Below are 15,127 nucleotides of genomic sequence, written 5' to 3'. Positions count from 1 at the left end.
GATGTGCTGAGGGCTGCTAACCGGTTAGCAGGCAGGCCAACAACAGGAAGCCCTGACCCATTGTCTCCCGGGCTGGAACAACAGGTGGGCGCTGTCGCCAGAGCCGACGTGCGATCTAGGGGTGACATGTGACCAGCCCAGAGGTGGGTAGGAAGACGGGTGCACTGATGGATATACAGGGAGAACCGAGGGGAAAGGGGAGAGGAGAGGAATGCATACGTTTGTAAAACGACATCCAGAGTCGTTTCTGCTGAGGGCCCTGTTTCCTGGCAGCTGCCTTTTTTCCCCTTTTTCTCCTTGAAATGCAGCAGCTGACTTTATGGTACGTTCGGGTGAAGCTCAGGAATGTCGAGTGTTCAGCAAATCCATATCCTCACAAGCCTGTCACGAGATATCAGCAGGTTACCAGGTGAGAGGGCAAAGTTCGCTGCGCAGGCGGCCTTTTCGAAGTGACATTTAAAAAAAGCAGCTTGCCATAAACCACACCCGGAGGTTTTTACCCGTGACAAGGGTACGCTAATAACAAACTCCAACGAGCTACCTTGATACGGTCATATAACATGCAGAGTGGGATCATAATAAGCAGCTTCGTGGGAGCTCGTAGGGGAATAAGCCAAAATAGTCAAAACCAGATGTTCAACACTGCTAGTCTCAGGACCATCTCGGTACAGAAACATTTGATGCGTTACTAAGACAAACCAACTAATCTGATAGGCTATTAAGGTAGTAACTATGTACTTAGGCGAGTTAATGACAACCAATGATTTTGATAAGCAAGATTATGGGCACTGACATTTAATAATTATCTTCCTTCTAGGTAGTATTGTAAAATACTTTGAAGTCCTTTAAAACAATGCCTGTTAAAGCACAAATAATATTGACTTTGATTTGATTCATCATTCTTCACTCCAGGAGGGAAACTTCACTCTTCACACCATACTCGATTACAAAATTTGCAAGGGAAGCCTTTGTCAACACAGGCCAGGCATGATGATGTCAGCCAATGAATAGGATCCAACATCCATTATATTCCAACCACTGGCTCCCACTCTCAGGAGTGTGTGCGTGTAAGTAACTGGAAGATTCTTTTTTAACCGCTGTGGAGAAGTTGCAGGCTATAACAGGGATCAGTAGAGACACAGCTGTATAAATGGTTGACGTATAAAAAAGCAAGCTATGCAATGAGTGACAGAGAACACAGGCAGAAGGACAGCAAATAAAGAGGGAGGCTCTTGTGTATAGGTTCAAATGGGAGGTAAAAAATAAATTAAAAATACCTGCACCATGGCAGATATATGGATGTTCAGCATGGTGGGCCAATAGGGGCTTTTGGGTTCAAACAGGGTGAACTTGTGTGCCCAAAGCTGACTGTGGTGGATGAACAAACAGGCTTGTCTATATCTGGACCATCTGCAGCAGCCATGGGCTGTGCTCTGCTGTGCTGTGCTACACAGAGAGCGGAGCGGCAGACCATCCATCACCTGCCCACTGGGAGCACCGTGACGTCACAGCAGCAGACACCAGCGGCTGACGTCGGGAGTGACTCGCTCGGTCACGTGACTGCCCGTCAGCCAGTCGTTGGGTGAGATTCCCCCAGCCTGCTGCTTGATGCGCGGGGCTGCTGCCGAGTCCCATCTCCAGGGGTTTACGGATGAACTTCCGAGGGGGATGTTGCACGCAGACCTGACAGACAGCCCCCCCCAACAGGCGTCTGCCATGTGTGACGCTCTACCGAGAAATATCCACAGCCTCTTCCTTTCCAAACTAGCTCCGCTTTCAAAACATCCATTTAACGGCAGCAATCGGTGTGGCCAATGCTCAGCATGATCTGCTCACCGTGAAACATGCATGAAACATGCGTGAAACGACTCGTACAGGAGGTCATGCATTAGTAATATTGGCAGGCGATCCTTTTGGTAGTTATTCGTCACACTAAATGACCTTGACACGCCAACGACAAAGAAATCATAGAAGGAACACTTTGGCTACCAGATCCCCAGTCCTTATCAGAGGGACCTTGTGTGCTACTGCTGTCGAATAAGCCAAGAGAAAAAAAGGGCACTACTGACACAGAACCTTCCTCTACAACACACGGAGCCTGATGTCAGAAGCACTACGATACGCTCGCAACAGTGATCCTACAATCTCATCTTCTGATGATACAAATCTACAACTCAAGGAGCATGAGAAAGAATTTGCACGGCCTAACAGACCTCCCACCAAACAAATGCAGAGCCATGTCCATCTTCATGGACAGGATAACCGGTACACCAGTTCGACCATAATCTCTCAAAATCCCACTCCTGCAATTAAGCACTTGACAAAACAACAGAAACTCCCACGCCCCCCCCCCCCCACCCACAGTAAAACGTTCATTGCACAGCGCTGTTGTCCACCATACATGAATCTGGGAACATTAACCTTATAACTAACAGCAGCGGTAGGCTTAGTTAATCAAGTGCAGGGGGAGTGTACCAGAACAGCCTGCGTGTGACCCGTCCGTGCAGTCCCCCACCTGCACAACACAAGACTGGAACAACACCACCACCCTCCCAAACTCAAGACGGACAGTAAAGCAAGAACATAAGAGAGCTTCAATTACAAGTCTCTGTACTTGATGGATGGAAGTGACTGATGGCTGAAAGTAATATGTAAAACAGCATCAAATGTCATTCTGTTTACAGTTATGGGAGGCAAACACTGCAAGGCCTACACAATAGTATCAGTCAGTCAGTGTGTAAAACTCAACCCTAAAACTGTGGGGGGGGGGAGTGTTTTGAATACAGAACCTGGCCATTCCAAAAACAAACAACCCTTCATTATGCTTGGATACCAAAAAAGTGCTTTAAACAAACAGATAATTATCCTGAAATGGAGATGTAGGTGGATCGCATGTCTTATCTGAGGCTGCTCAAGAAACACCAAACATACTATGACTTATTCATTAGCTCAAAGAGAACTTGCAAGCCAGCAGTCCTGACAATCTATGCGCTTGGAGGTGCATAAACATTTCTCACTTCATCAACCAGACATAGATTAAGGTTTATTGAATCACACCGCAAGCTTGGTGTGGCCATTTAATACCACAAATATCCGTTATAACATTCAGGATAATTTTTTTCCCCAAATTCAGATTTCAAGGATTTGTCTTTGGCAAAATGTATCTTTGTGCTGGCTTAATTGTTAATACATGTAGGTTTAGAGGGTTGGGAAGCAGTGATGGGATATGACCTACATGATGCAACATGAGAGTTTACCTTTCCCATTCACAAAATAGTAATTATTACCATATCCACTTCTTATCATACACTCCACATTCACACCAAGTCATTTTGGATCTGTGTGGTCTCTAGTATGAAGGTGTGCCATTTTCACCTGCTGATGTCATGCTCTAACCCCGATAAACTGTTAGATAAGCCATACAGATCATTTCATGACTTCAAAAAAACATCAACAAGTGAGGCAAGGCAGCCCCTATAATCAATAAAATGTGCACTTTTTGCTTTTCAATAAATATGTTGTTAGCTAGTTAGTTTAGTTTAAAAGAGGCTTTTTCAAGTAACCTGCTGAACCTGATTTAAAGCATACGTGGAAGAAGCTTAACAGTGAAAGTATTTAACTCGCTGGTTTCTTAACCAACTAATTCAAAAATGCTAGTAGCACACATTATATCTTATTAATCTGACAATGACAACGAGCAGGATAGCATCTACCGTAGCTATCTATTCATTAAAACTATTTCCTTAGCAAGATAGCTATCGTAGCCAGCAAGCTAGGTTAGCCGGCTTAGCCGACCAGCCTCTTGTTAGTTCGCACCAAGTACTAATAGCTAGCAAGCTGACTGGAAAGCAAGCGAGTTCAGAAACGTAAGCTAGCAAGTATCTTGCTAGTTCGTTGGTACAGTACGAGTCGGCTACAGTAGTCTAATTAGGTACTTCGCTAGCTAGTTAATTGATGGCCAAAACAACATTTCTAACTTTATTGTTGACCATTAGCTTTCATATTTGGTTCATTCATGTGACCTCGCACTTAGCTAAGAAAGGTAAGATAGCATGCTAATGTGATAGGTTTCCCAAGAAACCATCGACGATGTGTCATACTAATGGCTAGTGCTAGTTAGCTATCGTAAGCTAAGCTATGATAGCATTTTGTTGAGAGGTCATTTTCTTTCAGACGTCTGCTATACTTAATCGGTAATATCCCAGTCCAACAAACAACTCGTTTCGTACAAATGCAACAGCAACTGTTCAAAACAATATCATAGCTTCCATTCATTCAACATTAGCTACCTGCAGGTGCTCCTGAAAGCGGATAGGCAGGATCTGAGCCATGGCGGTTCCTCTGCTCTCCTCCTATTTCTCCTACTACTAACAAACTACGACTTCTTCTCTCTGATCCTAGTCGGACAGCCAGGGAACGGCTAGTAAAAAGTCCAAACGGATAAACTCTACGTCTTGATTGAAAATGTGTTGTCAGTTTGATGGCTATTTTATTCGTCCTTTTGCTGTTTACTTGCGCGCTTCCCCTGATGACAGACGGCTGCCGCTGCACTGACTCCCTGGCTGGACCTGCAATGGCGATGGAGGCTGCTCAGGAGAGAAACTATCCGGAAATGGCTGTGCACTTCAGCAAGGCGGACGAATACAAGTTCGTGGATTTTTAAAAGTGACAATCCACAAAATGGACACAATATTCATACACGTAGGATATTTGCATTATAAATATATGAATCTTGTTTCAAATCCGAAATGATTTACTGTAAAGTAAATACGTCATCCAATGGGAGACATCGGGCTCTTTGGTACTATTTCTTTGGGATTCGCCCTGAGATTTTTGCCACATCATTCGTCCTCTTGAAATAACGTCAGTTCCTATTTGCTGTGGGCTCTGTTTCGCACCGGCACAGGGGTGTAGCCTAGTGAACTGTTTGGATAAGCCTAATCGTGCAATGGTTTGAAATGAATTCAATAAAATGAATTTTATTTTTCTGAATACCGAGGCAAAAAAAAATATTTGCAGTGTTTAAAGTGTATATTTTTCCATTGTAGGAGTATTGATATAAACAGAATGTCATGGAAAACAGATGGTTTCAATTTTTATTGCAGAATTATGTACTGTAAACAACATATACACCTGGCCTACCTGTCCATATAATACAGTTCCCTATAAACATGTATGCAGTCTTTCTTCAATTAATTAAACAGCTAAAATGTTGCTAATTTCAAGTGACTGAGTTTGTCGGTAAACGTCAACATCATTCCAGATTACCCTGCCAAGGGTGGAGTACAATCATAAAGACCATTTCCTCTTTCACATGCTACAATGTCTGTTCACTGCCTGAGTGTTGCAAAAGACAAATATTTTACATTTTAGTCATTTAGCAGACGCTCTTATGCGACTTACAGTAAGTACAGGGACATTCCCCCCGAGGCAAGTAGGGTGAAGTGCCTTGCCCAAGGACACAACGTCATTTGGCAGAGCCAGGAATCGAACCGGTAACCTACAGATTACTAGCCCGACTCCCTCACCGCTCAGCCATCTGACTCCACTCCATTTTATTAAGAGTTTGGAAAGTTGTCTCAAAAACTTTACAGAGGCTGACCAAGAGAACTTTTCAGCTGACCCAGCACTCACCCACACATTCTGTGGAATGGTGTGGGCAGAGTTAAGAGATGGAATTGATTGGTCTGAAACACAGGCTGAATCGGCAGCTACTTTTGTAATGGAAGTTTAAAATATAACTTACAACAAAAAAATATTGTTGTGGCTCTCTCACTTTGTCATAAAAGTTTTACCTTAGGAGTGGGCCATAGTCATAGTATGGATCGTGCAGATTTACAACACATGTTTACAACCATCATTTTACGACAATTAAAATCCCTTTATTGATAAGGGAAGTCAAGTGCTCAGGTAACAGAGTGCACAATTACAGAATAGGTAAAACAGAGGTAACACATAAAATCCACACAAAGAAATAGCTAAATAAATTAAGAAATTCAATCTGCCTTGGAACATATATCTGTGTGGATATAAAGGTTGCAGTTGACAGATAAATACATAGAAATCGTTACAGAATATGTATTGATAGAACAGAATATATAATGATATAGCTACAGTTAAAGTTATTATTTTATTAGGGAGTAACCGAAACATTTATTCCATAGTACAAATGATGCATGACAGATGTCTGGCCAGTGGTGCTAAAGTCACAAGCTTTGAGAGGTGTGTCTGAGTCAGTTCCACCCTGGAGATCCTTCAGCAACCCAACTCCAGCAGCACATCTGGACAGCCCAGGCCCTCAGACATGTTTTCCCAGAACAAGCCTTCATAGCCGGCACTAAGAACAGGGATCTAACCCCAAGCTGAAGGAGACACTGCTACTTGCTACACATATTTCCACTGAAGAATGAGGAATTGAGAAAGGGGTAAGATTGTCACAGATGTATATAGCCAATGTTGTAAAATGCAGTATCAGCACATAGCTGGAAATTATTTATTCTACCACTGTCCCTGGTTGTCATGTAAGATTAGAGCATGCTATCATAAAATAAGACAAAGCAAATTAATAAGCCCTGGTTCAGACGTCATTTTAGAAATAAGATGTCCATTATGAGGCCATGGAAGTGAAATAGTAAATTCATACTGCGCAACGCTATTACCTGTAGTAATTCTGAGTCACAGTGAGCAAAGGACGCAGTCCTTAACCGTTGGGATCATCCGTCTCAATGTGAATCCACCTCAGAAATGTCTAATCTCATTAGGATTCTGTTATGTGATAATATATGTTCACAACATTGTCCTGTAGGACTGCAGGAATGCAGCCCGCAGCTCACACCTCATCATCATGGTTGATATAAAACAAACAATCCTCCCCCACAAACACAAATATTATGACGGCAAAACCTGTCTAAACTGTCAGTGGTGAGTCATTGCACCTGTGAGTTCAGATGTATTAATCCTCTCCAAGAGCGTTATTGGGGGAGGTTAGCAATGAGTGGTGGGTTGGTTGGCTTTCTGAAGACTATTCAAATCACTGTTGCCATGGATGCAAGGACCCTAGAGACACGAGACACAGTCACTCACAGAGAGGCCATGTGTATCATAAAAGAGTGGCCTTCGGACTCTCTGTGGAAGTCACAGGGCCACGCAGTCGGTGATTACCCTCAGGCTCGCAGCTAACGAGGTGCAGCGATGGAAGCTCGGCAGCCTTGACCCTTGTCATTTCCTTTATACAGTCCATGACACTTGAGATTATGCCTACAATCTCATTTTTGTAGAGCAATCGACATCATCCATGTCATGTGAACTCTCTCAGAACTCAAGACCATTCTTATTCTTCAGTTATAATGGCAATGCTTGAAAACAGAAAACGTGGTATAATGTTTAAAAAAGTACTATATTTGAACTCAGTAGAGACTATTGTTTCCTCTTTGGCATGGATTTAAACACAGATGTGAGGTCTCCCTCACTGAGGCTCCCCCCGATAGATTAATGAGTTTAAGGATCCCTCCAGACGAATAGAGTGGTCTAACGCCAGATCCGGTGCAGGGAGTCACGACTCACTCACTGAGGAGACCTTTAGATGCTCTGTGGCTCATTGCCCACACACACACGCACGCACACACACACACACACACACACACATTCTTCTCTCTCTCTCTCTCTCTCTCTCTCTCTCCCTCTCTCTCTCTCTCTCTCTCTCTCTCAATACTGCCAGTATGATTCAATGGTGTTACTGGTCATGCTCCTATTAGTACAATTCTAAATACTGTAACACACTTTGCTAATTACTCATTAGAGTTGACACTTCAAACATAATTGTCTCTTAAAAACACACCCAAAGTGTGTGATCTGGTTTGATAGTCTCTAAATTTAAGTTTATGATTCACAATGGTAGTAAACATCACCCTTTGTCCGGATCGAATTGACCCTGGGCATGTTGATGTGCCTTGGATGATTCTTTCCTGACACCTTTACAGTGAAGAAACACTGAGGGTAGCACCGTAGGTCTGCAATCATTTCCAACTATGTATTTGGCGCGTGGGTGTTAGAGAGCAGATCCCGCTCATCACTCGATCAAATGTACAAGTTTGCAGCAAGCTAGCTAATGTGGAACGGAAGTACCCATATAAATCTATACGGGGGTTTTAATACAAGGTTAAAATGACTATGATAGACAAAACTGTGTTTTAAGTTAGTGACTTGTCTGACTTCTAAAATTAGAGCTACTTATGTACTGTAACTAGCCTAGGCTAAGACGTTGGCTAGCTAGCAAGTTGGACAACTGAATAGGCCTGTTGTACTGATAGCTAACGTCACCTAGCTATGCTATTCATTAGTGAATACTTATCTGTAGTAGTACTAGAATGTAAATACCCCAACTGGTTTCATTTATTGATTAGATTTCATTGACTGACTGAAGACACTGACTGGAGACAATGAAAAGATATGAAAACCAGACCAGACCCACTGCAGGTTTGTAGGCTGTCGGCTATGAACTATGCAAATGTTTTGTTAGGCTTTACCTGCTAAATTACGTTACCTAAATTAATTTGATCTATGAATGCTTACTTTGCTATCCAGCTTGATGCGATTAGGACATTGTCAAGCATTTTTCTACAGGGTGTCTCTCCGTGCCGCTGTTTAACCAGAAGAAAAGAAGCAGATTACCCTTGACATCTAATCCCACAGAGAATGAATTCTTCCCCAGCAATGAATACATGCCCTCTCAGGGACCTGCTTCATCAAACACGAGTAGGATCATCATGATTTCAGCCACTAGATGGCAGCACAGTCAAAGTATAACACAAATCACATTAAACCCCTAACCATGTTTTCACTTTTTCAATAGGTTACACTAGACATGCCCAAAATCAGGCTCATCATGCTCCTGCTGTTCAGAATAGTCAGTGGAACAGACCAGATAACCCCCAGCCTCACCAGCTCTCCCAGGTCCACTGTAGCAGGCCTGCACCTGGCCCCATGGGGAGAGGCTGTGCCCCCCTGCCTCATCCATACAAACCTGCCAACACAGGGTACAGCAGGTAGGCAACTGCACCTTTGTATGCATTTCATTATTTACACATCATAATTATTTCACTGCAGTATGTAACCTGAAATGACATTAGTTTGTCCAATTAGGTTGAATTGATAAACTACATTACGACACAAACAGGCTTTGATCAAAATGGGCCTTGTGTCTTCAGTTCACAGACCGCTCAGCAGAACATAACAGCGAGCCAGGATTTTCGAGTCCCCAGCAACCCCAGGCAGAGCAGCCACGCCAACCCTCGCGGCGGTGGGCACGCACATAGCATCCCTGCACCCGCCACGGGCTACTCTCACAGGGGTCAGCCGTCAGCACACACACAGGCCACCCCACCCCGACCCCTTCAGCCTCATCAGGCCCCGACCCCTCCACCAAGCCGACCCGTCCCTGCACCTCAGACATCAGACCATCAGACGTGGCGGGTCAAAACCACCAGCAGCGCTGGACCACTGAGACAGCCTGCTGGCAATAACAACATTTACAACACCAAGCCTGCTTCTCAAACTCAGGTAATAGAGGGGGAAAACACAAGACATGGAATGTGCTCTTCCTCTTACGAAGGTTGTTAAATACAGTTATTAAAGCTCAACATGTAAGGAATGTAGGAAGAATATTTCTACCATGTTGGGAAGACGACATCTGCATTACAGGTCAAACCAGTGGCGGAGAGCTCCCTAAGAATCCTGACTGCTGTCATAGCTGGGATGAGACACTGGAGTCAGTTCAAGGACAAAGCTCCTGCCCTGTTTGAAATCTACGGTGAGTAGTGGAAGCTTCACTCCAGCCTGTCCTGCAGTGGCCCGGTGTGTCGTTGTACTGTCCTTACCTTGGTGTGACGGGGTAACATCACACTCTCCCTCCCTCCCTCCCTCAGCAACTCTCGATTCCGCGGTCACGGTGGGATCCCTTGGGGCCAAGAACTTCCTCATGAGAGATGGCAAAGAGGTCTTGCGATGTGTCTTCTACGAGAATGTGAGTAAAAAAACAAAAAAAAAAGCCAGGAGAAGCAGGTGTGGTAGTGGAGGAGGCGTGAGCTGCTGAGCCAGCTGTGCTCGGGTCCCCCTCTCTGGCAGGAACTGGAGCTGCCCAGGCTGATCCGGGGCCAGGTGCACCGCTGCGTGGGGAACTACGACAGCGGGAGGGACGTCCTCACCTGCGTGTCCGTCAGGGCCGCTCTGCCCTCGGAGCAGAGGAACGCTCGGGAGGCGGTGAGAGCTTCCGACGCAGAGATGAGGGGGCTGGTCAAGTCTCTCAGTGAAGTCTGATAGGTCAGGAAGTGTTGTTAATACCGTGATGTGTTGGAGGAACGCAGGGTCATTGCTCTTATGAGGAGCATGTGTGTTTGTGACGTTACATTTTTTGCTGTTTCGGCTTACAGGATTCAAAGTTGATGTTTCGTTTTCTTATTCTAATGTGAAACTGTTAATGTTAACAATAAACGGTGTGCTTGTGTTACTTCGACAACAAAACCATGAGTAACTTAATTTATGAAACATTTTATTACAAAGGAAATTCACACAACAGCAAACATTGTTAAGAGGGTAGTTTCATGTTAAACAGACACACTGATGAGGTAATATCTCAAAATATATCTTTAAAAAATGGGGAAAGTTTAGAATGGAAAGTGACCTGACAAACAGTTATTAGTTTATTTACAACACATCACAATGAAAAACCCAATACTTCTACTCTACAAAAGTTTCACCAGTGCTGAGACTTGACACACAATGGTTCAACATGTTAGGGAGCAAGTCAGTGTCAGTTAGCCCCAGTCATTCACACAATCAAGCACAGTATGAAGTCCTATACAATACCAACATTTCTTTCCTTTGTCTTGTTTTTTTTTACGTGGCAACATAAAGACAAGAATCTCCAATTTTTTGACTTTTTACCTTTAGCGAGACCTTTTATCAATTAATAAAAAAGGAATTCAGCCTAACATCTGGATAACACACAAAGACACATGGTTTGGAAAGAAACATCCAGATTCATTAACTTCACGGAATAGCGGAGAAGGAATACTACTACTTGCCCTTGGAACATGACAAGAATAAAGTATTTTAAGAGGAATGGGATGGAAGAATAAAACTTAGCCATTAGCTTATCTCAAAAGGTAATTATTTTTAGCCATGCTTCACACATTACTAGGATAATGTGTCAACTCAACACTGATAACTGTGGCCTAAGTTCTGCCACTCAAGTCCTCTATCCCACTTTGTCGGGATGCCAGGAATTAATGCATTAACTGCATGTCACAACCTTTTAATTTCGTGATTAAAATGATTTACCTCTTGAGAATTGGCAAACGTGTCGAGGCATAATTCAACGCAAGTACAGCTTTCTGACAGTATTACCTTAATGCGCATCAGGCTTTTTAACTTGCAGAATGTAATGCAAGTTCAAGGAGCTCATACCACGTACAGAAGACCAATCTGAAGTAGACAGAAAAGTTAAACACCAAGTTTACCAAGTAAAGAAAAGAAAAAGAACAGGTCCAATGCCCTGGAAAGATAAGCAAATCTAAACAAATCAATAGCCACAGTTTTCAGCAGAAGTAACAGTTTAGCAATCTGAAACTAGTATTGAAGCTAACTTTGTAGTCTTGGTTAAATGTGAAAAGGCACAAGTTGGTATGGTCAGATTAGATTTTGTCATTGTTATCAACTTTTTACTATTAACTAAACCCAACTTATTCTGCATTGCATGGTGCTATATCGTCTCCTTGTCTAATGCCTGATTTTATGAGGTCCTGAAATAGTCTGTATGGTATAGTAGTGTGAACTGGAAAAATAAAGATCAAATGAAGAATTGGGTTAACAAGACAATCATATTAACACAAGGAATTGGTTGACACAAGAATGCAATATCACCCAAACAACACATTTTCAACCAAATCAAATCAAATCAAATTTATTTGTATAGCCCTTTTTACACGCAAGCATGTCACAGAGGGCTTCACATATGCCCATAGAACTGCCCCTCAACCAACCTAAACCCTCAAGGAAGACAAGGAAAAACTCCCAAAAAACTCAACAGGAGAAAAAAAATGGAAGAAACCTTGGGAGGAGCAATTCAGAGAGGGATCCCCTCCTCCAGAGACGGTTGGTGGGAGAGAGGAGCAGAACACAGGCTAAACATAGTCATACAGTGTCGATGGGTTTTTAAAACACCAAAATCCATTATTCAACTTTATAGATGTAGGACAGGACCGGGAGACTCGCGACCAGGTCCAGCGTTGGCTGACCGACGACCAGGCAGGTGCTGACAACAAATTCTCCCATTGCTTCAAGACAATTATTTATGAAGCAGAAAGGACAATAAATGGTAAATGGACTGCATTTATATAGCGCTTTTCTACCTTAGCGGCACTCAAAGCGCTTTACAATGTTTTCCTCTCATTCACCCATTCTCTCAATCACACATACCGACGGCAGCGAGCTACCATGCAAGGCGCCGGCCTGCCCATCGGGAGCAACTTGGGGTTCAGAGTCTTGCTCAAGGATACTTCGGCACATGGCCTGGGAGGAGTCGGGGATCGAACCGCCAACCTTGCGATTGACAGACAACCCTCTCTACCCCCTGAGCCACAGCCGCCCCAGAAAAAAGAATGCTATACAATATATCAATTGAGTCATGAAGGCAGGTCAAATGCTGTATCTATGGTACAACTCTATTGACTGTGACACAGTGTTCTTGACAAACATGTCAGCAACCATTTCCCTGGGGGTGTTAGCATTCTTTTTTACTGAGATAGAAATGGTCTGTCCTTTGAATCCATTGATGAACCAGATTCAAGCCTACCAGAGTTACTGTATTGTACACAGTAATGTTCGTCCATCTTCTGGTGTCCTCGTATCCAAAGCGGTATTTGGGGCTCTAAGGAATAAATCAGTCGGTCAAGAACATACTATGTACAATCCAAGCTCTCCACTACACCACCGTGGAACACATCAGTGTGCACGGTCCTGTGACGTCTGAATCCATCTTGACCCTCTTGCTGTCAATGTCAAGTCCTTTTGCAATTCTGTTTAAGTATCCTTGAAGCAGACATCACCCACTGAAGGGAGCATTTAGGAATGTGGCAATCTGTCATCAGCTTGTCTCCTGCCGTCCTCCGTCTCCAGAGTCGAAAAGATTCTCCTCGTCCCACTTATTTCATGCAAACAGCTCCCCCTGACCACCACAGAATGTTTTTCTTGCCAACCGCTCCGACAGTATGACATTGACACAGACTCAGAACATTAGTATAGTCCTAAATCACCCCTATGTCTTCTGAATGCTCGCTCACTGCACGGCGAGGATGTGTGTTGATGCACTGGAGCCTCTGGTTGAATCACTGGTTGTTGCTGTCAGTCCTTGCGTGAACATTTTTGTTTTAATTGCAAAGTCTAAACTGGAAAAAGTTCACATGATGATTATTTGAATTAAATGACATACAGGTAACAATATGGATTTTTTTTAACGTTTGACGTTATAATAAGAAAGTTTTCATCCAATTTAGCCAGTCAGAGAGGGTTCTTTAAGAGAAAGATGGCGCATTAAAGTTGGCCATGTTGTTCATACTCAGGTAATACAAACAAATCTACAGGGGCTTTCCAAAGGGCATCCAATAGAAAAGCAAGGATCAGTTCATGACATCATACAGGGGCAAAAAGAGAGGGAACAGTGGTGAAGTCCACTTGGAACCAAGGGGTCTGGTGTTGCACTATAAGAGAGTGGGCAGGGGGGTGGGAGACAGCTGCTCCTTGGGGGCATATTTGGCGAAGAAGGGCAGGAACAGGGTGAGCATGACGCCCACGATGGCCAGCATGTAGCCCCATCCGATCTGGCACTCCCCGGCATCGTAGATGTCCGAGTCCCCGCAGTAGGACCTCACCAGGGAGGAGTTGAGGCCGAAAGGGTACACCAGCAGTCCAGAGCCCATGATGAACACTGAGGGAAAGAGAGGAGGGTTTACTACTGAGATACATAGTAGAAGTAGTCTCTTTGTTGATGATGATTACCCAATCGTGAGTATGTGTATGTTTAGTGGCGCTGACTGCTCCCAGAATCCATAATTGTCCTGGTTGTGTTCACATAAAACCACTTGGGGGCAGTGCAAGTTTTATAACGCAGCGTTCCGAAGCATTGCTCCGAAGACATGCTTCTGGTACCATCTGCAGCCGCAGCCTGAATACCAAATTCAGTCTTGACTTCCTATTTGTCGGAAAATAAATCACTACCCAGATAGTCTCCCAAGTTAGGCGGTGATAGACAGAAAGAGGCTTTTTGTGTATTAAAAAGGAGCACTTGATGGCCCTGGATTGACAGGCCCTACTAATGCACAGTGAATCATGCCTCCAAAAACCCATTAGCACTTCTCATCCCAAACTGACGACCACGAGAAAAGAGGATGCTTCAGAGGCGATCAGCTTTCCCAGACAGTATCACATCGTCAGTGGCCGTGCAGTCAGCCAGTGGCTCACTTTTACAAATTGAGTCAAGTCTGCCAGCCAGCACAGCCAAGCAGCTATCGACTGCAGTGTATCATTACTGCTCTCACTCATGTTGAGGAGAAATACACAGCTTAGATTTCAGTTGGACGTCTTCCGCACAAAAATTGAAATATGAAGTATAGGTTTCGGAGGTGAGCTGTTGGCAGTTTCTATAAAGCACACTAAAAAGAGTTCATTGCACGTTCAAGGACGGAGTTCATTGGCGGACGGAACGTAATAGTCACATTAGGGAACAGTCAAATGATGTACGTATATGTACGGTTTCCTGCTGTAACACTGCACGTGTATAATGGTTAGTCTCCAGACGAAATTCCTCAGCTTTCTCATCGTGTTGGAATGACTTGGGAACGGACGGCTCGGGCGCGCTCAGGGAAGAAGGGAGAGTGACAGACAGAAAGGAGAGGACAGAGGGGGCTGTCAGAGTGGATGGATAAACTGCGTGTGTTCGAATCACCTCTACGAGGCTCCGGCTCCTCCTCCCTCCCCCTCCCCCTCCCCCTCCCCCTCCCCCTCCTCCCCCCCCTCCTCCTCCTCCTCCTCCTCCTCCTCCTCCTCCCCTCCTCCTCCTCCTCCTCCTCCTCCT

General features: G+C 44.2%; 3 protein-coding genes across 9 annotated transcripts in view; 1 reads left to right on the top strand and 2 right to left on the bottom strand.

Moving 5' to 3' along the window:
• cltca (clathrin, heavy chain a (Hc)) overlaps positions 1-4,740 on the bottom strand; it is a 30,483-nt gene extending 25,743 nt beyond the window's left edge. The window contains exon 1 of one of the 2 annotated variants that reach the window (XM_062485213.1): positions 4,290-4,740. In XM_062485213.1, the coding sequence (XP_062341197.1) occupies positions 4,290-4,331 (42 nt within the window). In that variant the 5' untranslated portion in view covers positions 4,332-4,740. The remainder of the gene's footprint in view (positions 1-4,289) is intronic. The other variant, XM_062485214.1, reaches the window with a different exon arrangement.
• A 3,119-nt stretch (positions 4,741-7,859) lies between these two features.
• On the top strand, positions 7,860-10,513 carry LOC134039368 (spermatogenesis-associated protein 22). Of its 6 annotated transcripts, none has more exons than XM_062485191.1 (8): positions 7,860-8,007; positions 8,403-8,475; positions 8,623-8,754; positions 8,852-9,044; positions 9,207-9,558; positions 9,682-9,808; positions 9,924-10,021; positions 10,123-10,513. In XM_062485191.1, the coding sequence occupies exons 2-8, from the start codon at positions 8,439-8,441 to the stop codon at positions 10,312-10,314; spliced, it is 1,131 nt and encodes a 376-aa protein (XP_062341175.1). In that variant the 5' UTR covers positions 7,860-8,007; positions 8,403-8,438; the 3' UTR covers positions 10,315-10,513. The 6 variants fall into 6 exon arrangements, with proteins under 6 accessions (XP_062341175.1, XP_062341174.1, XP_062341176.1 ...); XM_062485190.1 differs by lacking the exon at positions 7,860-8,007 and adding an exon at positions 8,039-8,157; XM_062485192.1 differs by lacking the exon at positions 7,860-8,007 and adding an exon at positions 8,040-8,134 and having other exon boundaries at positions 9,700-9,808.
• Positions 10,514-10,529: 16 nt separating this feature from the next.
• LOC134039367 (LHFPL tetraspan subfamily member 7 protein) overlaps positions 10,530-15,127 on the bottom strand; it is a 65,124-nt gene continuing 60,526 nt past the window's right edge. The window contains exon 3 of the mRNA XM_062485186.1: positions 10,530-13,981. Within this exon, the coding sequence (XP_062341170.1) occupies positions 13,755-13,981 (227 nt within the window). The 3' untranslated portion in view covers positions 10,530-13,754. The remainder of the gene's footprint in view (positions 13,982-15,127) is intronic.

The sequence above is a fragment of the Osmerus eperlanus genome, chromosome 19, assembly GCF_963692335.1.
Source record: "Osmerus eperlanus chromosome 19, fOsmEpe2.1, whole genome shotgun sequence".
Lineage (NCBI taxonomy): Eukaryota > Metazoa > Chordata > Actinopteri > Osmeriformes > Osmeridae > Osmerus > Osmerus eperlanus.
This window is presented reverse-complemented; position numbering and strand designations above follow the sequence as displayed.